At 56.7% G+C, this 27,900-nt stretch overlaps 1 protein-coding gene across 4 annotated transcripts; it reads left to right on the top strand.

Moving 5' to 3' along the window:
* The first annotated feature begins 136 nt into the window (after nucleotides 1-136).
* Nucleotides 137-22,738, top strand: MIER2 (MIER family member 2). 4 transcript variants are annotated; one of them, XM_020901404.2, is made up of 15 exons: nucleotides 710-1,055; nucleotides 8,069-8,159; nucleotides 8,735-8,877; nucleotides 10,901-11,026; nucleotides 11,394-11,517; nucleotides 11,962-12,053; nucleotides 12,309-12,378; nucleotides 18,260-18,411; nucleotides 18,636-18,717; nucleotides 18,786-18,880; nucleotides 19,989-20,113; nucleotides 20,192-20,325; nucleotides 21,015-21,435; nucleotides 21,607-21,639; nucleotides 21,822-22,738. In XM_020901404.2, the coding sequence occupies exons 1-14, from the start codon at nucleotides 1,011-1,013 to the stop codon at nucleotides 21,608-21,610; spliced, it is 1,704 nt and encodes a 567-aa protein (XP_020757063.2). In that variant the 5' UTR covers nucleotides 710-1,010; the 3' UTR covers nucleotides 21,611-21,639; nucleotides 21,822-22,738. The 4 variants fall into 4 exon arrangements, with proteins under 4 accessions (XP_070321334.1, XP_020757063.2, XP_020757062.2 ...); XM_070465233.1 differs by lacking the exons at nucleotides 710-1,055; nucleotides 21,607-21,639 and adding an exon at nucleotides 137-188; XM_020901403.2 differs by lacking the exon at nucleotides 21,607-21,639 and having other exon boundaries at nucleotides 712-1,055.
* Nucleotides 22,739-27,900: the final 5,162 nt, after the last annotated feature.

Genomic DNA, 27,900 nt, shown 5'->3' with positions numbered 1-27,900 from the left:
CGCCGAAACCCGCGCATCTCAGATCGCGCACCTACTACGCGCCGGCTCGCGCCCCGCCCCGGCCCCGCCCCCGGCCCCGCCCAGGCGCCCCCCGCCCGCCCCGGCGCTTTAGCCAATGAGCGCGCGGCCCCGCATCCGGGGATCCCGGCGCGGCCGCCGCCTCCCGCGCACACACGGCCATGGCGGAGGTGAGTGAGCGGGCCGGGGTAGCCGGTCCCCGCCCCGGCCCGCGTCCCTGCCGCCTGGCCGGGCCGCGTGGGGGCCCTGGGCGCCGAGGCCCCAGGCCGGGGCTCGGAGCCGGGCCGCAGTACGGCTCCCATTGGAGCCTGAGGGGCGCGGGGCTCCAACGGCCGTCGCCCCCGGCCCCGGCCCCCCCCCTCCCGGGTGCCACATCGCGGGCGGCAGTGCGCATGTGCGGCGCGGGGGTCGCGGGCGCGGGGTGGAGCGGGGGCGGCGGGGGCGGGGAGGGGGCGCGCGTCCGCAGTTTCCCGCCCCCCGCCCCCGGCGCCCGCCCAGCGTCAGCTAACTTCGCGGAGCGCGCTTTCCCACCGGACCCTGGCTCACCGGACCCCCGCCCGCTGACGCCCCTCCCCGCGGCGCTCTCCCTGCAGAGTCGTGCCCCATCCGGCCCTCAGCCCCCTGACCCTACCCACCCCTGATCCCGCGGCTCTCGCCCAGCAGAGTTGTGCCCCCTCCGGCCCCCAGCCCCCACCCCCCGGCGCTGACCTCGCGGAATCTTGCTCCCTCTGACCCTACCCACTCCCCACCGCCAGGCCCTGGTCCCGCGGAGTCGCGCTCCCGCCGGATCCCGGGACCCTGGGCGGGACTCGAGCTCCCACCTGGGGCCAGCCCTGCGCGGAGGGCTGCTTTTTTCCGCGGCTTGAAGTTGCTTCGCGGAGCCTTCTCTTTCCGTTCGCAAAGCGGGCCCAAGACCCCGAATCCTTGGGGCCGGACCGATGTTGGAGTTCAGACTGTTTCGGATTTGAGGATCTGTGGGGTTCTGGGCTGTGATGCTTGAGCAGACTCAGCTGGGATCGTCGACACCCAGACACCCGGTAGTTTCGTGGCGGGTCGAACCAGGGATGAAAAACTTTCACTTTGAGGGCTTTTTGGAATGTTGGATAAAGCAGTGCGAACCTTCTTTCACCTTTTGGGGCTGTAGAGAGGATGAAATGAATAACGCATCTGCTAGGGACTCAGCAGACGTGACTCTTAGCGGAGACGGTCAGTGTGGGGAGTCCAGGCAGGTCCCTGGACTCAGCAAGTGATTCTCACGCAGTGGGTGAGGCTGCCCAGGCCCAGAGAGGAGCAGACACCCGCCCGGGTCCTGGGATGCTCGGCCTGGTCAGGGAGCCACGTTGGGCTGTGTGTCTTGGCGCTGTGTGGGTGGGTGTTCTAGAGGGTGGAACTGGCCATTCTGTCCCACCAGTGACTTTCGCAGGGTCAACAACAGGCCCTGCGTTTGTGCCAAAGAGGGTGTGGGCATGCCAGTGCAAGGCCAGACCTCCCTAGCCCATTCCTGTCTTATATGCGGGTGGCTGAACCCAAAGGGCCCTTCCAGAGTAGTTCTCTTTGCTTAGAGGACATTTGGGGAAGCAAGCCTCTTGGGCAGTGGCTGTACTTGTGGGATGGAGGTAGAAGCCAGGTCTCCTGACAGCCCAGCAGGAGCTTGGCTGTCCGTGGGTGTGTCTGCCTCAGGGGCCAGCAGAACAGGTGGGTGGAACAGGCTCCCCAGCCAACCTGCCCCAGTGGTCCGTGGTTTGGTTGTTGACTCTGCCCTGTCAGGGCTCCCAGGTGTTCAGTTTGGGGTGCATTGGAGCTGGTTTCTTAAAAAGAAAACCAACTCAGTGGGTGGCCCTGAGGGCCTGGCAGTGAGGGACAACAGGTATGCAAATGCCAGTGGTGGAGGGCATGGCTGGCTTTTGCCTGGGGCCTGGGAGGCTGCCCCTATCTCTGGAGCCTTTCACCCTGCCGCCTTGGGCCAGTCTCTGAGCTGAGGTCCCACAAGATCTTGGCTCCGTGCTTGCACAGAGGCTGAGCCTTGTGCAGTTCCTGTTTCGAACCAGTACAAATGGTGATTCCTGACCAAGCAGTGAGTGCTGATTTTTCTCATCATCAAGGTAGCCATCAGCACCCTGAGAAAAGGTGGGATGCTTCTTACTGTTTTGCTCGCGGATCCCAACTTAATCTTTAAAAAGCTGAGTCCACTGTCTGTATCTTGTGCTTAAGCCACGGCTTTTTGCTGTCCTTAGGGTAAAGTGCATCTTTGCCTTGTGATCCTCAGCCCAATGGCCTTGTTCTCGAGGATCCCCTGCACCTTCTCCACCCCTGGGCTCCTGTGTCCCTGTGACATCTGCACCCATGGGGGCCTCGCTGTGTGGTGGCGTCCGATGCCCTACTGGCCTCTGTGGAGACAGCCATACAGGCCCTCCTTCATCCCTGGTGCAGGGCCCCCACCCTGTTTTCTCCCCTCAGTACCCTGCACATCTGCTGTTGGTCAGTGTCCCCAACTAGGTGGGTGACTTGCCGAGACTGGCAGGCAGAACCTGTTTGTTGATTGCTGTGCCCCTGGGGCCTTCTGCGTCCCAGTGCAGAGCAGGTGCTGCATGGACTGTCAGTCAGCAGTGAGGTGCTGGGCGGCCCAGTGGGACCACACACCTGCTGGGGGGGGGGGGGCGGTGGGGGTTCTGGTTAACTGCTGCCGTGTGATGAGCCACTTCTGCAGTCAGTTTCTCAAAGCAGCCAGTGCTTCTTACCTACCTGTTAAGTGCTTCTTAACTACCTCCAGCTTGGAGGTCTGGCTGGTCCCACCTGTGGTTGCGGCTGGTTGGTGGCTGGGCTGAGCCGCCCACGTGTGGCTGCAATGCTAGCGTGGCCTGTCCTTGTGGCTTGTGCTTCCTCACAGAGTGGCGGCTGGTGGAGATGACACTGCCTTTCACAGCCTAGACTTGGGGGTCACGTGGATCCCTCCCACCAGAGTCCCAGGCCCAGCCATTGCACAGGAAGGGGGTGAAGGACCCCCCTCTGGATGGAAGGCATGGGATGTCCCATGCTTGGAGGAAGAGCCTGTGGGTGGGGTGCCTGGTTCGCCAAGTGGAGGATGGACCCCGATGTCTCTGTGGGTGAGTTGGACCCAGACACTGCTCTGACCCGTCCAGCTGTGCCTCCGTCCTGTGTGAGCCCCTGCTCTGTCTGAGCCCCCAACTGAAGACAGGGCAGGGCCCCTCCTTCCTCCTGAGTGAGCCCCCTCCCTCCCATCTGGGCCCCAGGCCAAGGCAGCTCCCCACCCTGGGCTTGTTCTTCCTCCCCACAGTGGCCTTGGGGACCAAGTCCCCACAGTGCTGCCTTTCCTTCTTTCTAACCTTGATTCTCCCCCCTCTTTTTTTCTTTATAAAACATTTTAACTTCGGAATGCCCTTAACCAGCTCCTCATCTGTTTCCTTCTCCCACCTTTGCAAAATGGGGGCCTTGGGCTCCAGAGTGCTCTGAATGGGGTGAGGGGAGGGTAAGGTGGACAGGACGCTGGGAACCCACTGCTGCGCATGGGCCTAGCTTGAAAGTCGGTGTTGGGGCAACCGTGGTGCTCCCAGAGCTGCCTGAGGTGAGCTTGGGGCTCTGAGGCCTGTGGGGAGGCTGAGCAGACCTGGCCTTCCCACTGTTCTATGGCCACTGTTACCCCTGCTGCTGTCCGGGCTCCCCTGCTGGTGTCCCAGGGCAGACTCCAAGGTGGAGGGGGCACTGGGCTGAGCCCTTCTCCGACTGCCTGCTGCTGTCCTCATGCTCGGGCCTTGCCCAGAAGGAACATCTCTGGGCTGGCCCCTGCAGGTGGCCCATGGCCTGCAGGCTGCTGGCCCCTTCCTGGGGGGGCCGAGGGTGCCACTCCGGGGCCGGGTCCAGGCTGCTCCCTTGCTCCCAGTGTTGTTACCTCCTGCCCCAGGTTGAGGGGCTAATCTTCTTACAGCGGCCTTTGTGTGGGGACTCCCTCTCAGAACTTGGGGTGCTCCAGGCAGAGCACTTGGGGGTGCCCCTGGGCACCTCTTCCCTCTTAGAACTTGGGGTGCTCCCACCGAACACTTGGGGTGCCCCGTATACTTTCTCATGGAACTTGGTATGCTCCTGAGAGAGCCCTTGGGGTATTCCCCCTGTACACTTCCTCTTAGAACTTGGGGTGCTCCCGGCCAAGCTCATGGGGGCTCCCCTACACTTCCTCCCCAAGAACTGGGCCAGTCTCCTGGCAAGCTTCAGACTTCTTACCTTGGTGTTTCCAGGGCCCCGGCTTGCTCTGCCGCCCGGCTCTCTGTGGCTTTACTGACCATTTGTGTATTTTTGTTCATGCTCCCAAGAAGAGTGACAGTTCTGTTAAGCGTTTCTGAGTTCCAGAGCTGGAGTTTGCACTTGTAGTTGTACCATTTACATGCTGTGTGAGCTTTACTGAGTGACTTGATCTTTCGGAGTTTTAAGTCCCGTATTTCTCTAATGAAGAAAATGATTACGCAACCTCTTGACTCAGTGAGGAAATTCTTACTAAACTTTTTTCTAAAATTTTAAAGTTTAGTTTATTAACTATTCTAATCTTTTTTTTGGTAAACAGCTTTACTGAGGTATGTGTAATTCATTTACTTTACAGTTCTTTCATTTTAATGTGTCCGATTCAGTGGTTCTTTGTATATTCGGAGTTGTATAGGCATCACCAGTCAATTTTAGAACATTTTCACCAGCCCAGAAGAAACTGTGTCCTCCTTAGTCATCTTTCTCCTCTCCCCCAGCCTCTGACAACCAGGAACCCACTCCCTGTGTCTGTGGATTGGCCTGTTCTGGACGTTTCCCATCAGTGAAATCACACCCTGTGTGTCTTTCTGTGTCTGCTTCTCTGAGTTTCGTGTTCTCAGGGTCCATCCATGAAGTAATGAGTTCTCTCCTTTTCGGGGCTGAGTGATATTCCACCCATTGTCTCTTTGGGTTTGTTCCTCCTTTGGCTATTGTGAGTCAGACTGCTGAGAACACTCATAAGCAGGTCTCAATGTGGATGAAGATTTTTGCTTCTCTTGGGTGTTGTCAGGGAGGAGAGGCTTGACTTTTCCCTCTGCCTGCCTGGGTCCTGTCTGGGGCCCCGTGGTTCAGGCTGACAAGGGCAGGTTCACAAGAGAGAAACAAGCAGCTTGTTAGGCAGGTGGTATGTGTCATGTGGGAGAACCCTGTGAGGAGTCCCCTGGAGGGTGTGAACAACAGGGTGGTCAGTGCAGAGGGAAGGCCTTGACCCTTGGAGGCGGTGCCTCATGGGTAGAGGGGTGAAGGGCTGGTCAGTAGGCTGTGTGTACTCCGCCCCTGCACACAGGTGGTCGGTCTGCTTTCTCACTGGCTTCCATGCTTGACACTGTGCCAGGGCGGTGTGTTGGGGGTACCCCCGACCCCCAGGTGTGCTCCTTGCGCTGTCCACTGCAGGTCCCCTCCTAAGGGGCCACGTCCCCACACTCGGTGTCATATATCCTCCTCACTCAGTGTGCTCACTTGCCCTCCTGACATCGAGCCTTGTTTCCATGTACTGATTGGCTGTGTGTGTAGTTCTTTGGAGGCTTTGCCTGTTTAAAAATCTGGTTTCCTTTTTCTTGATGATCTGTAAGAATTCTTTACGTATTCTAGATACAAGTCCAGTTTTAGACCTGCGTGATTTGCACATATCTTTTACTGGTCTTTGGGTTACCTTGGTACTTTCATGATGCTGCCCTTTGAAGCACAGAGAGTTTTAATTTTGATGAAATACAATTTGTTTGTTCTTTCATTGTTTTTTTTGTGTCTTACCTAAGAAACCATTGCCTGGTGAGAAAGACTCATTGCCTTGGTTTCTTCTGAGAGTTTGATGGTGTTAGCTCTTATATTCGAGGTCTTTGATCCATTTTGAGTGAATTTTTGTGTGGTGTGGGAGAGGAGTTGAATTTTATTATTCTGTGTGTGGATAGCCAGGCATCCCAGCACAATTTGTTGAAAAGACTGTTTATTACATGTTGAATTTTTCTGCTACCCTTTAAAAAATTTGTTTGCCTGTAAATTCAGAGGTTTACTTCTGAATCCTCAGTTTTGTTAGCTTGATCTGACTATCTCGCCTTATGTCAACATCACACTGTTCTGATTACTGTAGCTTTGCAGTACTTTTGAGGTTGGAAAACGTTCTTTCCCCTCAAGATTGTTCTGGCTGTTCAGCGTCCCTGAGTTTTCTTGTGATTTTTGGGACAGTTTCTGTGTGGAAGCCAGTTGGAGTTCTGATGGGCCTGTCATTGAACCTCTAGATGAGTTGAGGAACATCGACATCTTGGCATTTGTAAGTCTTGAGCTAGGAATATAGTCTTTTTCCATTTTATGTAGATATTTAGTTTCTTTCAACATTCTTGGCACTTTTCAGAGTATTAGTTTTGAACTTCTTTTGCTTCTTTTATCCCTAAGTATTTTGTTCCTTCTGATGCTGTTGTAAATGGAACTGTGTTCCTTGTTTTCTTTTTAGATTGTTTGTTGGTACTGCATAGTAGTAAAGTTTCTGTGGCTTGGCTTGTGTCCTGCAACCTTGCTGAACTCACTTACTGGTTCTAGTTTTTTCAATATCTTTAGTATCTTCTGTGTCCCAGGTCATGACGTGTTTTTCCAACTTGATTCGCTTCATTTTACTTGCCTGCCTACTGGAACCTCCAGGACGGCATTGTGTAGACAGTTCCCTGGTCTCGGGGAGGCGGCAGTGGCTGGGGTTGGGTGGAAGTTCCCTTGCAGGCCTCATGCATTCAGTGTTTCCATCGTGAGAGGTGTTGGGCTCGGGCAGGTGCTGTGTCTGTGCGTCTGCTGAGAGGACGCCGTGGGTGTGCATCTGGTCTGTGCTGTGGTCGGCTGTCGTGCTGGGTGTCACCTGTGTGTTGCGTCCCTGTGCTGAGCCACTCCTTGTCGCTGTGTGGTGTTCTCTGCATGTCGCTGAATTCAGTTTGCTCGTGTTTGGTTGGGGAATACTGTGGTTCTGTTTATAAAAGTTATTGGTCTAGTTTTCTTGTTCTTAGTAAGCTTTTGAACATCGTGATAATGGTAGCTGTTGTACGTTTTTTTTTTACGTAGTTCTAAAAATTTGAGGTATAACTTATGTCCTTCATAATATCCCCACCTAAAGTGTTGAATTTGGTGGTTTTTAGTATGTTCACAAAGCTTTGAAACCTTCACCCTTACCTGGAACATTTCATCATCCCAATAGAAGCCCACCCCCATCAACAGTTACCCCCTCCCCAGCCCCTGACCACCAGGAACCCACTCTGTGTCTGTGGATCAGCCTGTGCTGGACGTTTGCCATCAGTGGAATCACACCCTGTGTGTCCTTTTCTCCCTGAGCATCTTGTTCTCAGGATCTGTCCACGTGGTAGCAAGTGTCAGGGTTTCTCTCCTTTTCACGGCCGACTAATATTTCATCCTGAGGGTGGACCGTGTCTTCTTTATTCTTTCACCTGTTGATGGGCCTTAGGGTGTTTACACCTTTGGGCTGTTGTGAGTCACGCTTCTGTGAGCACATGTGTACACCTAGTATGGACATAGGTTTTTGGTTCTTTGGGTGTGTACCTAGGAGTAGAGTTAATTGCTGGGTTATTTGGTAACTGTTTCTGTTTGGAGGAATTTCCGTATTTCTCCATGGTGGCTCTTGCATTTTGAACATGACGTTTCGGAGGCTGGGTCCTTTTGTGTGGCTGTGGTGTCAGCACCTGGTTGCAGGTATTGGCTGGGCTGTGTGTGGGCCTGGCTCACCTGACACTGTGTCCTGGCCATGATCAGCTGCTGGTAGCTGGCTGATCCAGGCTCCTCATGGTGCCCACAGGTGCTATTCCCACATGGAGGAGGATCCGAACTCTCTGGTGGCAGCTCTGTGCCCCTGAGCATCTTTGCCTGGGCACTTGGACTCCAACTGCGACTGAAAGTCTGGCCCACTGTGCCCCCACCCCCAGCCAGTGGAGGTTGCTCCTGTGGCCCTGATGTACCTGGGGGCCAGCTCTGATCATGGCCAGGCCATGTGGCTGCCTGCGGGCCATAACCCTGCTCCTCTCCTCCACAGGCCTCCTCACTGGAGAGGCAGAGCCCTGGTGCGGCCTCCTGCCTGCCTCACAGTCTGTGCCCCGGGGAGCCCAGCTTGCAGACCACAGCAGGTACCTTACCTGTCACCCCTCCCTGGGTTGCCAGGGCCTCAGTGGGGGTGAGGGCAAGCCAGCTGGTGGTCAGGACCTCCCTCTTGGCCAGGTCCACCCGCAAGTTGGGGGCGGGGGCTGCAGGAGGGAGGGTGCTGGGTGGGCACTGTCTGGGGGCTCTGTGCCTCCGCAGACTGGCCACTGGCTCCTCCTGTCTGGCTTCTGGAGGCTCCATTCCCTCCTGTTGCTCTTGGGACCCACATGCAGACCTTCACTATTTCTTGCTGGGGTTGAATGAGACCTGGCTGTGTCCTTTCTTGTTTCTTTACAAGTCACTGTGCTGAGGAGCAGCATGGAGATACAGCAGTGAGCACATCCTGGGTCTTTGGGGAAGGCTCCAGATCTGGTCATGTCTGCCAGCTACTGGGCTGGGACCAGAGGAGGGTGGGGCATTTGTTGGGCGGCTGTGTGGACATACACATACGTGCATACACCCACATAGCCCCGGGCCCCCAGGCTTCCTCTACTCCGTGGTCTCAGCCGTAGCGCAAGGTTTGGGATGGGTGCAGAGCTCACCAGGCTGCTGTCCCCCACAGTGGTGTCCATGGGCTCTGCAGACCATCAGTTCCACCTGGCTGAGATCCTGTCACAGAACTACGGCGTCCGGGAGGAGCACGAGGGTGCAGCGCGGGGCCCAGAGAAGCCAGAGGAGGAGCTGGAGAAGGACTTCGTCTCCCAGGTACCCAGCAGTGCGGGCAGGGCATCAGCAGCCTCACAGCTGCTCCACGTGTCCACTCGGTCTCTGAGCCCACCTGGCTCTGTCAGCAGAGGCGCGGCCGCACCAGCCGTTCCTGCCTTCATGGCGCGCTGGGCTCCAGACCAGCTGGCCTGGAGAGTGAGCCAGTGTTCTCCAGCTTTTTGATTCCAGACCCCCCTTTTGTGTTCTTAACAGTTATTGGTGATCTCAAGGAGCTTTGTTTATGTAGGTGATGCAGCAAACCCATTGTAAGTAGAAATAACACATTTTTGTGAAAATATAACTGTTTTCCAAACAAAAAACATATAAGGGAAAAGAGTGAACTAGTTTTACATTTCTGTAAATCTCTGTGAAATGCTGACTTGAGGCAGATGTCAGTCTGTTGTGGTCTGTCTCTTAGGTTAGAGAGTGAGTCTTGCCTCTTACAGATCTGTTCATGGAAAAGGCAGGAGTATTTACCAGTCTGTTGACATAGTTGTGGATGCTCTCTGATGCTGCAGCAGAGTGCAGAAGGTGGCAGCCTCATGGGCTGGACCCCATAGCCACATCCGATGAACTCTGTCCTTGTGTTAGGGTCCACTGGTCTTGACCTTGGAGTGGTTCTGACCCCGGGGTGGCCCTGATCCTGGCAACCCTGACCCCAGAGTGGTCCTGACCCATGTGTGATCTCGTCACCTTCTGTGTGGATGAGATGCTGGCTGGCTGCTGGTGCCATGATGTGTAAGTCCTGTGTGTGTGCACAGAGTCCGCCGTGTAAAATCTAGAGAGCACATGTGTGCCAGTCCCATAGAATGGGATGTTATAAACAGCAGGTTTATTTTTGTACTGTTTGGGGCCTGGAAGCCCCAGACCAAGGCTGGCCTGGCCTGGCATGTCTGCAGGGTGCTGCTCAGCTGCAGATGCAGCTTCTTGTGCAGCCTCTGAGACTGTGACCCTCACAGTCAGGGTGAGAGCAAGCTCTCTGGTCTCTTGTGAGAACACTGGCCTCCTGGGTCAGGGCCCTGTCCTGTAGCCTTAATTAATTAATTAATTTATTTTTGGCTGTGTTGGGTCTTTGTTGCTGTGCATGGGCTTTCTCTGGTTGCAGCAAACGGGGGCTACTCTCTAGTTGAGATGCGTGGACTTCTCCAGTCACAGTGGGGCTTCATCATGTCAGCTTGGAGGTGGGGCACACAGACGTCAGTTTGTTCAGTGTCAACACTGACCTTACCAGATGTCTTTCAAGTACTGGGACCAAAGAGTCGTCACTGGACATTTGTTTAGCTTGGTGCCATGTGTCACTTAGTACTGGTTTGGTCTTAAAACCAAAGCATGTCTTCTGTTCAAAAAGGAGAAAACAGTTTTAAAGAGTTCAACTTGAATTCAAAGCTTCTCAAAAGTAACCGAAAAAAAGTCAGCTATTCTTTAGCTGAATACCTTATCTAATTTCCTTCAGGAGAGCTCCCTGGTGGTCGGGTGGTCAGGACTCTGTGTTCTCACTGGAGGGCTGGGCAGTCAGGACTCCATGTTCTCACTGGAACACAGGGTTCAGTCCCTGATTGGGGAAGTGAGATTTGCAAGGCACATGGTGCAGCCAAAAACATCTTTTTCTTCAGATACAATTTTTATTTGCTGACTAAGGAAAAGAAAGAATGTGTAATAACATCCAAAGCAAAAGCGGATACACCTGCCTTTTATGTTCCCTTTCCAGCCTTACAGTGGGCATCGGGGTTTGTTAGTTTCATGCCGTCAGATCCAAGTTTTCCAAAATTGGGATATTCTGCTCGAAAGCATTTATGCCAAGGTTTACTCTGGTGACAAGCAGCAGTGGTTTCTCTTGAAGGAGCTGCTCCCTTGGTCCAAGACTGGGATGCCCTCTGGGGGGCTGAAAGGAGTCGGTAGATGAGGGCTGGACTTGGGGTCTGGCTCGTGTGAACCACTGGGACTGGTCGTGGGGCTGATGGGCTCAAGGGCAGGGGGCCAGAGCCCCCAGCGCAGTGCCCCTGACACAGCCCTGCCCCCACAGAGCAGCGACATGCCCCTTGACGAGCTGCTGGCCTTGTATGGCTACGAGACCTCGGACCCCATCTCGGAGCAGGAGAGTGAGGGCAGTGATGCTGCAGCCCACCTGCCCGACATGACCCTAGACAAGGTGAGGGGAGGCTTCGGGGCTGGGCAAGAGGGCCCTGGACAGGTAGGGGTGTGGTCAGGAAGTGTGGGCTGCCCACCCAGGATCTGTGTGGCCAAGGGGAGGGCCCTGGGAGGGAAGAGACACCGGGTCCCGAGCAGGTCTTGGCGGGGTCAGAGGGGAGGGGTTCTGACTGTCCTAGGTCTCAGGCAGAGGCACATCCCCTCCCTGGCTGGCAGCCCCTGGGGATTGGGGAGAGCAATCCCTCGGGGGTCCCGGGTGCTCCTACAGGGAGGCTCATCCACATTGGCACCACCACGCTATCATCATTAGTGTTATTTGAGATCGTAAAAATAAAGCACAAAATTGTTCTTTACTTTCTTGTTAAAAGGACCAAATAGCGAAGGATTTGCTTTCAGGGGAAGAAGAAGAAGAAACACAGTCCTCAGCTGATGACCTCACCCCATCTGTGACCTCCCACGAGGCCTCTGACCTTTTCCCTAGTCAGAGTGGATGTAGGTGACCCCTGCTTCTGCCCCCGAGCTCCTGGGGGCTCAGACTTCGGGGCCCCTGGGATGCCTGCTCTTGCTGGAGCCCCTCTGGGCACCATCCCTGTGCAGAGGCTGGTGACCTGGGTTTATGCGAGGGGGGAGCATGTTGGTTCTTGTGGCTGAATGTCTGTTACGTCCAGGGGATCTTGGGCTGTGACCCGGCGGGTGGTGCACTACAACAAGAGGTGTTGAGTTTCCGCCCCCCTTGGGTTTACGACTGCAGCAGAGCCCCTTGCAGACCCTGCTTCTGTGCCATCTCGCCTCGTCCCCTGGCTGGGATCTGGGCCCACTACCTCTCAGGAGGGGCACACTTGGGGGTCAGGTGGCTGGAGAGTGGGGTGGGGGTCTGGGGGCTGCCAGGGTCTGTTGGCAGAGGGCACGTGTCTCACTGTTCCTCTTTTTCCAAAGCCTGCTTCCTGGCTGATGTGGACAAGGAGCCTGGCTCCTCCAGCTCATCAGATGCTGAGGAGGACCCACTTCCTGCCAACAAGTGTAAGAAGGTGAGCAGCTCTGACGCTGGACTGGACTCAGGCATGAGTGCTGTGCCCTGGTCCTCTCCGGGGGCTCCCTGACTCCCTCCACCCCACCACAGGACTGGCTATGCCAGACACACCATTGCTCGCATACCTGCACACTCCTAGGCTTGGCCTCAGAGCACACAGGAAGACTCAGCCAGTCCTGGCTCTGGGCAGCGGCCCGCAGCCCCCATCAGCACCGTTGTCCGCCCTGACCCTCCTGGGCCTTTGCCTTTGCAGGAAATCATGGTTGGGCCTCAGTTCCAAGCTGACCTCAGCAACTTGCACTCGAACCGGCATGGTGAGAAGAGTAAGTGGGCCTGGGAGCTGGGGGGCAGGGAGCAGGAGAAATGCCACCCAGTCCTCCAGGAAAGACTTTGGTGTCCAGCCAGAGCCGGTTCCCAGGTCCTCTGAGTGAGCCTGAGAGTCCCAGCCCAGCTCAGGTGCTACCTAGGGCAGCCGACCTGCAGGATGCTCTGGGAGGTAGCTGTCCCTCCTTGCTGGCTGGCCGTGGGCCCTGAAGTTACCCTGAGCCCTGGCCCAGGGCTGCTGTGCTTGTTCTCCTGGGTGTGCGGGCTCTCTGCATGTTGCCCACAGGTCAGTCCCTGATCTCATCCGGGGCTTTTCCTGAGCAGTGTTTTTCTGCTCTGCCCTGTTCCTGAGGGCACTCGCCATCTGACTTGATGTCTGTCTGTCTGTCGATCTCACTGGAATGTAGAGCTGGGCCTCCGTTCTTTGAGGAAGAAGGCATCCCTTCTGTGTGCAGGTGTTGAGGTCAGGACATGAAGGCAGGTGCCTGTCAACTAGGATCTGTTTTTCTTTGCCCCAAGGCTCCTGCATGCCCTGGGCCAGCACTCTGAGCTCAGAGGCTTTTCTGAAGACTATTCGGCAGCTGGGATTGGGGGATGGGATAGACGAGGGAGCCAGGAACCCTTGGTAGAGAGGGGAATGCCTCCCAGGGCCCGAATTTGGATGTGGGCTGGTGGGATGTGCTTGCTCCTCATAGGCAGTTCGGGTGAAGGATGGGAAACAGGAGGCCGCGGCTGAGCCAGGTCCCAGGATGTGCTGGCACATGGGATCTCCCCAGAGGAAGCCGCGAGCTGAGCCTGTGCTCTCCCACAGGTCTGCCCTTGGTCTCTGGGCTGGGAGCTGGCCTCTCCCTGCAGGGACCCCCCCACACAGCGTGTGCGCCGTAGGTGCTGCGGCATCAGGTCCCCTGTGTGCACGCCTGTGTTGACTCCTCCTCTAGCTGGTTGCTGTTTTGGTGGTTTGTGGTGTGGCTGTCTTGGTGGACACTCACGCTCTTTCCTGGGTCATCATCTGTGGGCACCACGGGCCCTGCTAGCTGTGCGGGAGTTCCAGTTGTTCCGCGTCCTCCTCAGCCTGGGTGGTCGTCTTGTTGGTGGATGTGGAGTGGCTTTAAGTGCTTTCCTCCCAGTCAGTGTCTCCTGCAGATGCCTGCCCAGGCCTTTCCCCTTTGAATGGTGTGCCTTCCTCTCCTGCCTTGCAGTGTCCTGGGTGTGTCTGTGGCTGGCTGTGTGCACTGCAGGCGTGTTCTTCCATCAGTGGGGTCTGATTTCAGTGAAGTCTAGCTTGTCTTTATTTTAGCCACAATTCGCTTGTGTGCTAAGGTGTCTGCAGACCCTCTTCTATGTTGGAGTCTATGATCTAATTTAATTTTAATGTGTAGGTTGGAGGTATGGGTCAGGGTTGACTGCCCCCCCCCCCCAAGTCCTGCACATGGACATGTCCGTCGTTCCCCCATTGAATTACAGGGGTTCCTGTATCAGAGATCAATGTTGGCAAGGTCCCTCTGCTTTGGTGGTTTCTCTTGTTTTCTTTTGTCTGACCTGGGATCCTGACCACTCTATCTTAATTGTTGCAGCTCTTAAGTAAGTCTGAGATGCTCTGAAACCTCCAACTTTGTAACTTTTGTTTGTGCATGCACAGAAGTTTTCAGATTAGCTTGTTCTTTGACCCAGAAGTGCCTGCCGGGATTGATTAGGGTTGCATTGGCTCTTAAAGTTAATTTGCGGAGGAGCAACACGTTAACAATACTGACACTTCTAGTTTGTGAGTATGGCTGACCTCTCTGTTTAGGTCTTTAATTTCATTAGTTTCAGAGTTTTAAGGGTCTTGTGATTCTTGCTAGCAGAAATGCAGTTTGGATTCTTTTAGTTCAAACTTGTACACAGTGTCTTGACTAAATTCGCTTACTAATTTTAATGCCTTGTAGATTCTTTTACATTTTTAAATGTAACCAATCATATCATTTGTGTATGATAACCTTATTTCTTTCTTTGTGATCTTTGTATGTTTTATTTTTTTTTCTTGCCTCATTTCACTGACTCCAAAAGTAAAACGAAGTGGTGACTGAGGACATCTGTGTCTTGTTCCCAGACTCGGGGAGGTGTTCATTCCCCACTTGGTGTAACCATAGAATTACATATATTAGATGAGAAGGTTTCTTTCTGATTTTAGTAGCAGACAATTTTTGCTGTGAATTTTGTCAGAAAAGTTTTTCTGCCTGTACATCTCTGGTCATTTTTTCTTTTGTTCTTTCGATGTAGTGAATTGGTAGATTTTCAGACATTAAACCAGCCTTGGATTCTGGAGTAAACCGTACCAAGTCACGAAATACTGTCTTTTACGATAATGATACAGATGTGTACAGTCAATCCTTTTTATTTGCGGATTCTGTATTTGTGCATTTACCCTGTGGTTAAAGTTAACGTGTGAGCCCAGAATGAACACCTGTTCAGAGTCTTTGGGTATGCATGTGTACAGAGGGTAGAAACATTGAGTTGTCCGGAGTACATGTTCCTGGGAAGGTTGACCCAGGGAAGCTTCCTTCTCTGTTCAGCTCTCAGCTGTCAACATAAGCCTCACTCGCGTCCACTGAAGCCTATGGTTTTCGTGTTTTGCGGTTTAAAGTGGCCCCAGGTGTGGTGCTGGGGGTGCTCTGGGATCTTGAGCACATGAGGGCTGAGGCGTGCCTGTCAGAGAAAACGCGTGTGAGGTGAGCTTTGTCCAGGCATGAGCTTTTGCTGTGAACTCGGTATTAGTGAGCCCACGACATGTATGAAATGAGGTGTCTTTAAACAGAAGCTCATGTGAACAGCTTGAGCTGTGTGCATGAGCTGAGCCCATGCTTTGACCAGAGGCGTGCCAGATCCTGACAACTGGGGGACCCTGACCTGTCCTCCCCGGAGCCTTGGTCTGTGCTCCGCACACTGCACTGGCCACCGCTGAGCACTGCTGCCCCCGAGAAGGCCTGGTGTGTGTTGTCAGCCCCTTATACAGGGTTTTGCACGTGTGTCCGTGGAGACATTGGCTTGTCATTTCTGTTTATTTTGTCCTTGTGGGGCTCTGGTTTCAGGGTCACGCTTCCTTAGGAAATGGTTGAGAAGTGCCTTTTTCTAGTGCCTGGAGGAATCTGTGTAAGACAGTTACTGCTGCTTCTTTAGATGTTGGAAGGGTTCTGTGGTGATGCTCTGTGGGCTCAGGGTTCAGATTTTTTTTTTTGTTGTATATTTTATTTTTTTAATATAAATTTATTTTAATTGGAGATTTTGTGTATGGAAGAGTCTGAATGATTAACTCAGTTTATTTACTAAACATCAGTCTGTTTAGCATTTCTGTTCCTGTTGTGATAAGTTGTATTTCTGAGAAGTTTACCACTTTCACCTAAATTGTTCACTTTTTGGCAGAAAGTTTATAATATTCTCTTATTCTTTTCTTAACGTGTATAGGACCTATAATAATGTCTCTTTTTTGGGTTCTGATACTGGTAGTTTGCAGTTTTTGTTTTGTATTCTCTCTTGATCAAACTTTTTGGAGTTTATATTAATTTTATTGCCCTTCACAAGGGACAGCTAATTTTTGTTTTGTTGATGTCTCTCTGTCATCTGATTTCTGTGTAGTTGACTTTTATTTCCATCTTTACCTCCCTCCTTCTTTTCAGCTTTGTCCTGTTCTCTAGTTTCCTTTGTGGTACCTTCTCTGACTCTGGTTGTTTATTAGCATAGGCGCTGAGGCTTCTCTGGTCCCCCTTCTGTGGCTCACGTTAAGTTGGAGTTCTCTGAGGCCCAAGGCTGGGCGCTGTTTTCCGTCCTTTGAGGTCAGGGGGCTGGGCCCTGTGGCCGGTGTTGTGAATGTTCCTGTGATGTCTGTCTGTCTGTCTGGTATTCGCACAGTACATTCCTTTCTGCCTTCTTATTCACAAAGTGTGGTTTTGTAAACGGAGTACATTGGGATCTGATTTTTGTCAGTTTGCATGTTGAGTCCAGTCCTTATGTCCTGCAACCCCTGCAAGTAGGGGGTCACGTCTGCCGTCGTGCTGTGTCTTCTGCCTCTTCTGTGTATTCTTTGTTCCTTTATTTTGTCCTGTCTTTGATTCATCAGGTAATTTATTCTGTTGTTTTGTCCTCTTTGGACTCTGGTCTTAATGTCTGCATCACTTTCCCAGTAGTTACCCTGGTTTGCTCTGCATGCATGCGCCCCCGTTCCCCTTCACTTCAGGGGCCTCAGACAGTGTGACTCGTCCCACCTCTTCCCCAGCCTTGCTCGCACCAGCAGGTCACAGCTGCGAGCGTCTCTGCCCATGGTTCCCTCAGGCTGCAATCCATCCCTCCAGCCTCCATGGCCAGGAGATGGAGAACTTTCTCTTCAGTGCTCCTTGTGCCGTTCTGCTGTGGATGAATTCTGAAAAGTATTAATTTCACTTTCATTTTTAAAGACTGTTTTCATGGGTGCAGAAGTCTCGGTTTTCAGGTTTTATCCTTTCAGCACTTGAACAACTTCTGTCCATTGTCTTTTTGTGTCTGTTTCCATTGAGATTGTTTACTTCCCTTCTGCCTTCTCCTCTGTTTCTCGGGGTTCAGACTGTGGCGTGCCCTGAGCTCCTGGCTCTGTGGGTCAGAGTTGCCGGTGGACTTCCCGCCCTCCTCTCTCTAGAGCTGGCCCAGGGCCTTGTCCTTGTTCTCTGTGACTCAGTCACACACGTCTCAGGTGCTTGTCCATCGCCCTCGCTTCTCAAACTGTGTTCTCTTAAAGCTTCAGTTTGATATATTTGAACAAAATTCTTTGTGATGTCACTGATCATGTCATTTGCTGCTGTTGAAGCTACCTGGTGGTTCATAACTCACACACTGTGTTTTCCAGTCCTCGGATGCTTGTGTGATTCTTCTGAATGGATTTCAGTTCTCTGCTGAAATTTCGCAGCTTTCTATTTGTTTTGTTCTTTTCTGCTGTTGTCTTACCTCATGGATCATGGTTATTTTGAAATCCTGCGTGTCAGCTCTGATGCCTCACTGTCTGTGGACTTACGTGTGGTTGCATGGTTCCTCTCACCCTGCTGTGATAGGTCAGCACATAGCCATGGTGGCAGGTGTCACTTTTTCTCTGGAGCGGCCCGCTCTCCCCTCTGGCTGACCCTCCTGGTCCAGCCTGGGACTCAGGTTGACTTTGGAGGTGGAGAGAAGTGGCTGCAGGTCCCTGGGCATCAGCCCTGGAGTTGCTGGTCCCCCACAGGAGAGAGTCCAGCCTGGAGTGGGTTCCATCTTCAGTCCCTCCGCTGGGTGTTGGGCTTGTGTGTGTTGTTTAGTTTTTGGTTCCAGTGACTCATCCCTGGATAACTGAGAGGTGCTGGCACTGGGGTATCCCTCTGCCTCGTCTCCACTATGTGCTTTGCCCACCTAGGGGCTGCCCGCTGGATGCAGACTGCAGCCTGAGGGGGGAGTCTGGCTGGTGTGTGGTGCTGACTTGAGGGCTGTAGTGGCTGGGGGGCTCTGGCTTGAGCGAGGCTCTCACCCAGGTCTCACCCGTACTTGAGTCTGGGCTCCATGTGTTGCTCCCTTGATCCCGCCTTTCCCCTCCCTGAGCTCTCTCTGCAGCTGCCTTCTCAAAGGCTAGGGTCAGAAGTCCCCCTTCCAGCCTCAGGTTAGTTGCTACCTCCTCCGGGAAACTGGCCCTGATTTCTGGCCACTCGGTCCCCACTGGCCTCTCCCCACTCCCGCCTTGGTGCCCAGAGCCGGCCCTGAGGGGCACAGAGGTGGAGGTCCAGCCCAGGCCACCAGTCAGGCCCTTGTCCTCTGGAGGGGCAGAGTTGGCCTGCGGCTGCTGGGCTTCCTGGGAAGTGGTCAGAGAAGATGACCTGCATGCCCACACGTGACCTTGCCCCTTCTGCACAGTCTACGAGAATGAAGACCAGCTGCTTTGGGACCCCAACATCCTTCCCGAGAGGGAAGTGGAGGAGTTCCTGTACCGGGCGGTGAAGCGGAGGTGGCACGAGATGGCCGGGTCTCAGCTTCCGGAGGGAGAGGCCGTGAAGGACAGCGAGCAGGTGGGCTGCCCGTGGGGTGGAGGGACTGCCAGGCCAGAGGGGCAGGAGCCAACGTGGTCTTATGCTTGTGATGAATTCATTTGGAAACCGCTAGTGACAGGAAATGGTGGAGTGGGCGCCCCCACCCCATCCATCTCCCCGGCTCTGTGGCAATGTGGACCAGCCCCCGCCCCCTGAGGTGAGCAGGCAGAGGTCTCAGTGGCTGCCATCCCCCCAACCCCCAGGCGCTGTATGAGCTGGTGAAGTGCAATTTCAATGCGGAGGAGGCCCTGCGGAGGCTGCGGTTCAACGTGAAGGTGATCCGAGGTGAGCGCTGGTCTGCCTGGGGGTCCCCTAACTCCTGCTCCGCTGCTGACTGCCCCCCACCCCTGCAGACGGGTTGTGCGCCTGGAGTGAGGAGGAGCGCCGCAACTTCGAGCATGGCTTCCGCGTGCATGGCAAGAACTTCCACTTGATCCAGGCCAACAAGGTGAGTCCTGCCTGCTGCCCATGGCTCCACCCGCAGCAGGAGATCAGGACGAACCCCCCCTGCCAGGCTCCTGGTGGCTCTAGGTTCCTCCCCCCTGCTCCCCTGGAAAGGCTTCAGTCTGGGGACAGATCCGTGCTCACTGCTGATTCCCCAACTCTGACCCCACCTGTGCTCCCTCCCGACTCCCTTGCGTAGGGACTAAAGGTTTCCATGTTCACTCTACCCAAGGAGGAGGTTCTCCTGCCATGGCACCCACGGGGTGTGGCCAGCATGGCTGCCAGGTCCCAGGTCCACATGCCTTTCCCCACACCTGTGTCCTCCTCCTCCCCAAGCCCATGTCCCTCTCATCCAGACCTGCCGCTGCTAGTCTCCCCATGTCCTGCTCAGTGCTGCCTGCCTGTGGCTCCCTGACCTATGGCACAACCCCGGCCTTCCCCACACACAGCCCCAGACATCTGTCTAGCTGGGTGCCCGTGGCTTGTCTGGGAGCCTGACTCTCCCTCTTGTTTTCATGTGACTCCTCCAGCCCGTCATCCCTGACAGTTGTCTTGCTCCCCTAGGGCTGGCAGGCCTGGTCCTTCCACCCTCCATGGGATGCTCACGGCTGGGGCTTCAGGGTCTTCCCCCACAGGGTTGGAGTAGTGTGGGGCCCATGTGGGCTATTGTGGGCAGGGATGGGCCCAAGACCAGGCCCAGCATGCCTGGGCCCCCTGGTCTTCCCATGGGGGCTGCTTCTGCTCCTGAAGCCCCCAGTGTGGGCCCACCCCCGCCCCACCTCACCTCCCCCAACCACTGCCCCCCAGCCCCCCTCCCTGAGCACCTGGCTTAGGGTTCATGGTTTTCTTCCCACACGAGTCTTTAGTCAGCCATGACGCTGGCCTCCAGGAAGCCAGTCTTGCTTGCTTCTGGGGGTGGGGGGTGTTCTATACCTCTCGTCCCAGGCCCTCCCAGGCACGGGTGTCAGGTCCTGTGTTCTGGGCGCAGCAGTAGGTTCTCCCATCAGCAGCTGGGCCACCATCTGCGGCATTTGCTCTGGGGTCTGCTCTTCCCTGCTGTCCGGGCAGTGGGGGAGGTAGGGCCGGGCTGAGCTGACTGGCACTCCCCGCAGGTGCGCACGCGGTCAGTGGGCGAGTGCGTGGAGTACTATTACCTGTGGAAGAAGTCCGAGCGCTACGACTACTTCTCTCAGCAGACACGGCTAGGCCGCCGGAAGTACGGCCCGTCAGGAAACACGTGCGTGCCAGGCACCCACGGGTGCTGGGAGGGCACTGGGCCTGAGGCAGCCCCAGCCCTCACCCCCTCTCCCTGCAGGGATGCCGACCAGGACCTGGAGGGCAGTGACCCTGACGGCCCTGGCCGCCCCCGCTCCTCGCCACCCCTGCCCCTGCCTGCTGCTGCCCACGGCCCGGGTCCTGAGCATGACCGCTTGGCCCGGATGCACGCTGGTGAGTAGGGGGCAGGCCCTGTCGTCGGGGCCCCTCTTCCCTGGTCTCCAGCCTGGGCCACTGGACACTGAAGAAGAGCAGGGGTCTGGGCCCCCTGTCCTTCCACTCATGTGGTCTCATAGGGCATCTCTCACATGAGGCGCCCTTGGGGTCTGGCTTTCCCTGTGGGGAGAGCCTCGTGTGGTCTGTGGCCCTGGGCGGGAGCCCGGGGGGTATTGTGCCCCTCTGGCATCCAGGCCCAGGGCTGTGTGGGAGCAGGACGAGGCCCAGGTGGTTAGTGCGGTTGTGAAGGGACCACAGGGGACAAGGACCCTGGTCTCGGCCTGCAGGGCTTCCGTTGTCCTGGCTCCAGAGTGCGGTCGGGTCCCTGGTGTGCCTGGTGAGGTGTCTGCGTTCCCCTCACTTTCTCTGTGAACCTGCTGTGTCCTGGCCCACCCTGAGGAACAGAGTCATGTCCTTCCCACAAGTCAGGCCCCTCGTGTCCTCGTGTGTCTTACACGTTCGTGTGAGCATTCTGTGAGAAGGGTCCTTGGCTTTGCTGGGCCCAGCAGGCTGGAGCCCACACAGGTTACAGCCTGAGGTGATCAGGACCTCTGGGCCTGCTGGCTGCAGCTGCGTTGCCTTTGACCTGACGGGGCTGGGTGTGGGCACCGTGGGGGCCTGGCCACAGCTGCGTTCTCCCCCCGCAGAGCCCCTGAGCATGGGCAGCAGCATGTCTGGGAGTCTTGGCGAGCCTGGGGAGGCCCTTGATGTACCCCCATCCTCGGAGCCAGGGCCTCGTTCGTTCCCACCACTGGATGAGCCCTCAGCCCTGCCCTTGCCTCGGCGGCCCCCAGCCCTGGCTGAGCCGGCCTTCTTCCCGCCTGCCACGGCCGCTCCGGAGCCCGGTGCCAGCCCAAGGCTGGCCGTGGACTTGACCCTGCCTGAGGAGCTGCCACTCGTCTCCAGCCATGAGGACACTGATGGAGAGCCTGAGGAGGCTGTGGGCCCTCCGCAAGTGGCCTTGTCAGTGGCCGAGTTTGGACTCATCGGCATCGGGGACGTGAACCCCTTTCTGGCCTCCCACCCGGCATGCCCGGCCCCCGGGCTGCACTCGGAGCCCCTGTCACAGTGAGTGTTACCCCCAGACCCCCCATCTGCTGTGCCCCCATCTCAGGCCACGCTAAGGCTGGCGGGAGGGGCTGCCCCAGGGCCCGAGGGAGGCGTGGCCCGCGAGCAGGCTGTTGGTTTCTTTAGCTTTATTCTCTACTTTAAATTTGGCTTATTTATTTTTCTGACTAGGTAATACATTCATACGGTTCAAAATCCAAAAAGGTACACACGGGGCCAGTGCCAGGCTGCTCCTGGCCCTGCGAGCCGCCAGCCCTCCCCGGGTGCCAGGCCTTGCTGCCTTGGGAGGGGCTGTCGGCAGTGGGGGTGGGTCTCTGGGAGGTAGGGTGGGCCCGGTGCTTGGGGGCTGCACTGACGTCTCCTGTCTCTCCCGCTCTCCCCTGCAGCTGTAACGTGATGACCTGTTGATCCCTGGCCACAGGCGGGCATGTAGCTGGACTGGACTTGGGGCCACTGTGAGGCCTGCCTGTCAGTCTTCCCGACCCCTCCCTTTTTTGCGGGCCTTGGGTGGCGTCTCTTCTGCTCAGAACTCTTCGAGGACCAGGGTGAGCGGGGCCCTCCCATGCCACACACCACATGACCCAGGCTCCACGCCCAGCCTGGGATCCATCAGGCGGCCGGGCATGGAGGGCCAGCCTGTCCAGCAGCAGAGGCCCTGCCAGGGACAGGGGAGACGGGCCGGACGCCGCCCCACCAGCAGCCTCCGCCGGGCACCCTCAGCGCTCTGCTCACTCGTCTCTTGCTCCCGGCTGGACCACGGGCCGCCCCGGCCCAGGCTCGGGGCAGCTGCTACTCGGTGCCAAACCCCGTGGGGCGCAGAGCCATATACCTCGATGCTGGCCCTGCCCTGTTGTCCGCCCGCTCTCCACTTCAGGAAAAGCTGCACTTTACGCACCCCACCCCCACCCCCTGGGTCCTTGGCTGCCTTGGGTGTGGTTCTGAGGACACGGGACTCACACCTCTTGGCACCGAGGCCCTGTCCGAGCTGCACCGGGGGCCCGGCTCCAGCCCATTTCCCTGACCGAGGAGGTTGTGTTTTTGTTGAGGTCCCAGCTGGACCGCTGGGGTCCTGGGCTTTCTCCTCCCCAGCCGCCTTGTTTTATTTATGTTTCTGTTTACAAATGGGAGTGGGGTCCTCTGGGGGCAGGGCAGTGCTCCCACCCCGTGTCACCAGGGGGCTTTGGCTCGAGCCATCCACAGGGCTGGACTCGACCTTCCCTTGCCCCACCAAGGACCACACTGTGAAGTGACACTGCCTTGACCCCCTTGCTGTTTTATTTATTAAACTTGGTTTGAAGCCCCATAGGTGCCTTGTGGTGGATCGGGCGGGTGGGTGGCAGAAGGTGCCGGTCACTCGGTGGACCCCATACTGGTCTGGCTCCAGGGACCTGGGGGCCTGGGGGTTGTGGGGAGCAAGCTCTGCCTCGATGATGGGGCAAGGGAGGTCGTCAGGTAAGTGGAGGTGATTCTGAGCTGGCGCCTGATGGGGATGGACCTGCCTGGGAGCGGGTGAAATGTGGGGGTGCTGGGCGGCAGACAGGTTGGGAGACTGCAGATGGATGGGCTGGGCAGGGAACCTGCACTGGTTCTTCTTGGCTCTTGATGGCTGAGAGTCCTCACCCCTCCTTTGTTTCTCAAGCACTTATTTGTTTTTAACGTGGTATAAGAGTCGGAAACGACTTTGCGGCGGAGCAGCGGTAACTTTTCAGGTTGGCGTTTTCTTCTTGGCGTCCTTGGTGTCCCCTTTATTCCTGGCTTCTCTTGTTTGTCATTCTCACTTGTGTTCCCCAAACACGACATCTTTTTCTTTCCGACTGTGATTTTCTCTTTATGTTTGGATGTGATGTGCCTGGTATCTATCCTCTGTGGAGCTCCTGGGACCTGAGGGTCAGTGCATTTCATCACTGGTGGGGAGGTGGGGGGTGGGGATGGGGCTTCCCGTCTGGTTTGTCAGGCATTTCTGCTGCCCCTTCTGGGCTCTACTCCTGGGTCCCCACTTGCCTGGCAGAGCCCAGGTTGTCCTCAGACTGTGCGTTTTCCTGTCTTCTCTCTGCTACTTGCCCCCTGGCCCTCCTTCCACTGCTCTTGGCCACCGCCTGGCCCATCTTTGACACACACATTGTGTATTTCTTATTGGTTAGTTACTTTTTGGCTGTGCTGTGTCTTCGTTGCTGCACGGGCTTTCTCTAGCACGTGGGCTTCAGTAGTGTCCCCTGCTTTGGCAGGCAGCTTCTTTACCACTGAGCCACCAGGGAAGCCCCTGGTTTAGGCATCTTGATGGTGAGCTGGCCCTGCCTGCCTGTCTGCAGGTCCACTGGTGTCCATCCCAGACCTGCAGGCAGAATCACCACCTGCACCCAGGTTTCCTGCTCTGTCCTGGTGCTAGGAGATGCCTGCACTGACCTCTGGGATGGACTTCTCACAGACAGAAGTGCCACTGTACCTTTACTACTACTGTTCTCTAGTTCATCCAGTGTTTTCTCATAGCCGGAGTGGAGCTCTTTTGTGACCTACTTTCTAACCACACAAGGGGAGGTAGGTGCTCAGTCTGGGGGAGCCTTTCCCATAGGACATGCCAGGAGGTGATCCTGGTACCAGCCACTCTGTTGAAGGAGCCGGCCATCAGCTAGGCCACACTAGAGGCTGGACCCACAAGCAACTCCCAGAGTGGGGGCGGGATGGAGGAGGTGGCTGCATGCAGACAGTTCTGGGCTAGGGCCTTGTCCTCCTTGGCCCAGGACCCTGGGCTCTGGAATGGGACTGGGCTGTCCCCACAGCTCATATTTTCCTGGTTTGTGGTTCTGAGATGACGTACAGGACTCCCACTTAGATTTAAATCAGGTAAACAAATCTTTAAGGGTAAGTGTATCCCATACAGTGGGACATACTTATATTAAAAGTGACTTGTTCACTTGGGATTCAGATTCACCTGAGTCCTGTGCACGCACTTGTTAGACCCAGCAACCCTCATCCTGGGCTGCTGTGAGGACAGGAGGCCCAAGTTCCTGGTAGCGCAGATGCCCCGGTGTTATCCTGAGGTTGTGCTAGGCTATCACTTTGCCTCAGCATCTGGCAGAGTCCACTCCTGTGCCACCAGCCGGGAGGTTCTGGAACCTGTGTCTCCCCTCCATCTTGGGGGTCCAGTGGGTGGGCTTACTCCCCCCCCCGCACAGTAAGGTTGGGAGGGTGGGCGGTGGTGGCTGGAGTATGGAGATGTCTGTGGGGAGTACTGCCTATGCACACTGCCCCCAGTCCCTCCTGTGGTGGTGGGCTTGGATCCAGGCCTGTGTGAGCTCCTGGGAAGTGGACTCAGGTCTGCTCCCATGGACGGTCCCCAGGGGGTGAAACCCAGGATGGCAGTGGGGTCTTGGAACAGAGGTTCTCAGCCTCCCTTGCTGTCTGTGCCACTTTTTCTCACCAGTCACCACCTGCCTGGAGGGACCAGGGTCGGTGACTTTGCAGTGCTTCCAGGTCTGCACTGTGTGCTGCTTGGTGGGGGGTGGGGGTGGAGGTCCTGGCTTTTCGGGCAGGGACGGAGGGGTGCCATGGGAGGGTGCCCTGGGAGCGTGCTCTTGTGCTTGGAGGCATGACCTGCCCCGCCTTCCTTCACTTCCTGAGGAGCAGGTGGAGACAGGTCTCTGGGCCTGTGTTGTATGCCTGTGATCCTGTGGAGCTCTCACTCTGGCTGCTGGGCGGGTCGTTGCTCATGGGCTCACCTGGGTTCTGAAGCAGCAGCGGAGTGTCTGGTTGGTCCGTCCTGCCTCCTAAAGCTCCAGGCTGGGAATCAGCAGACGCAGGCTGAGGGTACAGCAGGGGAGGGAGGGGGCCTGCATGAGGGGCGACGTCCTAGGACCCGAGCTCCTGCATGTGGACTTGGAGCTGAACTGGAGTTCACCCTGTTCCTAACTGGACGGTCGTGCTGAGTCCTGGGAGCAACAGTGCTGCAATGCTAAGTTGCTTTAGTCGTGTCCGCCTCTTTGCGACCCTACGGACTATATCCTGCCAGGCTTCACTCTCCATGGGGTTTTCCGGGCAAGAATACTGGAGTGGGTTGCTGTTTCCTTCTCCAGGGGATCTTCCTGACCCAGAGATTGAATCCGGGTTTCTTATATCTAAGCCCCAAGGGAGGTGCAGAGAGGGGCAGGGCTGGAGGTGCACTGGGTGAGGGACGCCTGCTGCTTGCTAGCCTCTCCGCTCACCCCCAGGCACTTCTTCCTGCATCTTCATGACACTGGAGCCAACCCCCGGTCCCTCAGGTGCAGCAAAGCAGCCCCGATGGCCAGGCAAGAGGGGAGGTGCAGTCTCTGGGAAATGCTGGCTGGGACCCAGCTAGGGGCGCAGCTACGTCAGTGTCTCCCAGCTCAGGCTCTGTCCTCAGGGTGGGCCTCGTTGGCCCGAGGTGGATTTCCCAGCTAGCCCTAATTCCAGCCCTGACCCGAATCCGTGCTGCTCTCACCATGTTGTGATCCCATCTCTGCCCACGTCAGCAGGGAGGGGAGGGCCGCCCGCTGTCCAGCCACCTGGCCTCCTGCTCCTTCCCACTCGCGCCCAATCCCATAGCCCCACCCCCAGGTTGCCCCTTCCAGCACACAGTAGGTGCTTATTTCATCCATGCCAGTACCGTGCTGCACCTCCCTACCCTTGGCTGGAAGTGTTAAGACCACAGGGAGCGGGGTGGCCAGGCTGATGGGGAAAGTGCCCAATAAAGATGCCGGATAACGTCCGTGTTACGTGTGACTCAGGCACCTACACAGGTATTTTGTCAGGTAATTCCACCGCTTGAATGAGTGAACTGACCAATGAATGAATGAATGACGATGGACGGGGCCGCCCCTCCCTGTGTGAGTGTAGTCGGAGGAGCCAAAGGGCAGAGGCAGAGCTTTACCGGCAGGAGCGCGTCAACCGGAGTCCAGGACTTTGAGAGCCCCGCCCCAACCTGAACTAGGTTCTGGCGACACAACCCTCCCCCGCCCAGACCGAGGGAAGCCCTGCGGGCGAGTAATCTGATTCTTCGGGACGCCTGGGAGGTAGTGGGGGTGAGGGAGGGAGCTGCGTTTTGAGGATGTGCCTTCCCCAGCTCCTGGGTGTGCGGTTGAACGCCGGGGTTGCTGGGACGTGCCTCCCACTGTCTGCCACACCGCAGACGGAAAATCCAGGTCTGGTTTCCACGCAGAACCTGCTCAAGTCCTGGGGGTGGGCCGAGTTATTCTGAGTGTGTGTAGGGGCGGGGTGGTGGTGGTACTGGAGTCTGCTGGACTGCTTAAGGAAAGTCGTTCCCGGGTTCGGGGGACTCGGTCCAGAGACACCATGTCAATCCCACCGTCTGACCAGGGGTCGAGGAGCCACAGATGAACTGGGCATTGCCACCCCCCCACCCCACACCTTGCCTCTCTGCCGACCCCTGCTCCCTCAGGAAGGGGGCACCGAGTCCACCTCTCAGCTGCTTGACCTTGGAGGGTGCTCCTCTCTGGACCTGGCTCCCTTTATCTCTGAAAAAAGAGTCCGGGAACATCTCCGGTTTTCAGATTGTTGGCGGGGGTGGGGCTAGGGCCAGGCTGCTCGGGTTCAAACCCCAGCCCTGCCTCTTCTCACCATGTGACTTTGGGAGAGTGGCAGAAGTGTCCAGGGCTCTCCCGGAGGCGGTGACACTCCCCAAAGCCTCTCATATGGTTGTGGCCCAAAGAACCCAGTGCGGTTGTGTCGAACCCCGGCACGTCCCAGCTCAGTCCTTGGGACCTGGAGGAGACGTAGGGCACAGGCCCTAAGTTTACCGTTTGCAGTGTGTGAGCAAGTCCTCCGGGCATGATTTGCTCCCTGTAAACGGGGGTGGGAAGTGTGCCTCATGGGAGCAGGGCCTGGCAGAAACAGGGTGGGCGTTGAGGAAATGACTTTCAAATGCTGGGGATGTATAAGGGCCACCAGGATTTTAAGCACCAAGAGGAAAGAAAGAAACCTTGCAGTTAAGCCACGACGCCCCATCGATTTGTAGACACTTCCTGGTTCAGAAGTATTCAGACGCGCACACAGGGGCTCGAGTGCCCCAAAGAGGAAACCGAGGCGCACCGAGGGGCCCACAGGGACGGTCCTGGGGTACCTGAGCTCCGTCCTCCACGCCCCGTCCTGCCGGCCGCCCCTCACACATTCCTTCGTTTGTTCGCTCTTTCTCCCGACCCCAGACTCAGCCGATCCAGTCCGCGGGTGCCCGGGGCGTGCGGCCGGGCGCGGACGCTGCGGGGAGACCCCGGACTGACGGTCCCCCGGCCTCAGCCTCCCGTGGGGGACGGGGGGAGTGCTGGGCGCCGACGACCCTGCCAGCTCCTAGACTCGAAACCCTTCCTCCAGTCGCGGGCCGGTACCGACCCGGTTACCCACGCCCCTCCCCCGCCGCGGGCCGCGGGCGGGGCGGGGGCAGAGTCCACCCCCTCCCCGGGCGGCCCCGCCCCGCCCCGCCCGCCCCTCCTGGGC

This window comes from Odocoileus virginianus, chromosome 3, assembly GCF_023699985.2.
Source record: "Odocoileus virginianus isolate 20LAN1187 ecotype Illinois chromosome 3, Ovbor_1.2, whole genome shotgun sequence".
NCBI classification, from domain to species: domain Eukaryota; kingdom Metazoa; phylum Chordata; class Mammalia; order Artiodactyla; family Cervidae; genus Odocoileus; species Odocoileus virginianus.
This window is presented reverse-complemented; position numbering and strand designations above follow the sequence as displayed.

What these genes read in the sequence shown, in the direction of transcription:
- MIER2 (XM_020901403.2), top strand. Translation starts at nt 1,011, where the DNA reads ATGCTTGAGCAGACTCAGCTGGGATCGTCGACACCCAGACACCCG. An exon ending in TTTCCCTAGTCAGAGTGGAT is followed by an intron (nt 11,518 to 11,961) that starts GTAGGTGACCCC and finishes CTTTTTCCAAAG; the next exon opens with CCTGCTTCCTGGCTGATGTG. An exon ending in CTTGGCCCGGATGCACGCTG is followed by an intron (nt 20,326 to 21,014) that starts GTGAGTAGGGGG and finishes CTCCCCCCGCAG; the next exon opens with AGCCCCTGAGCATGGGCAGC.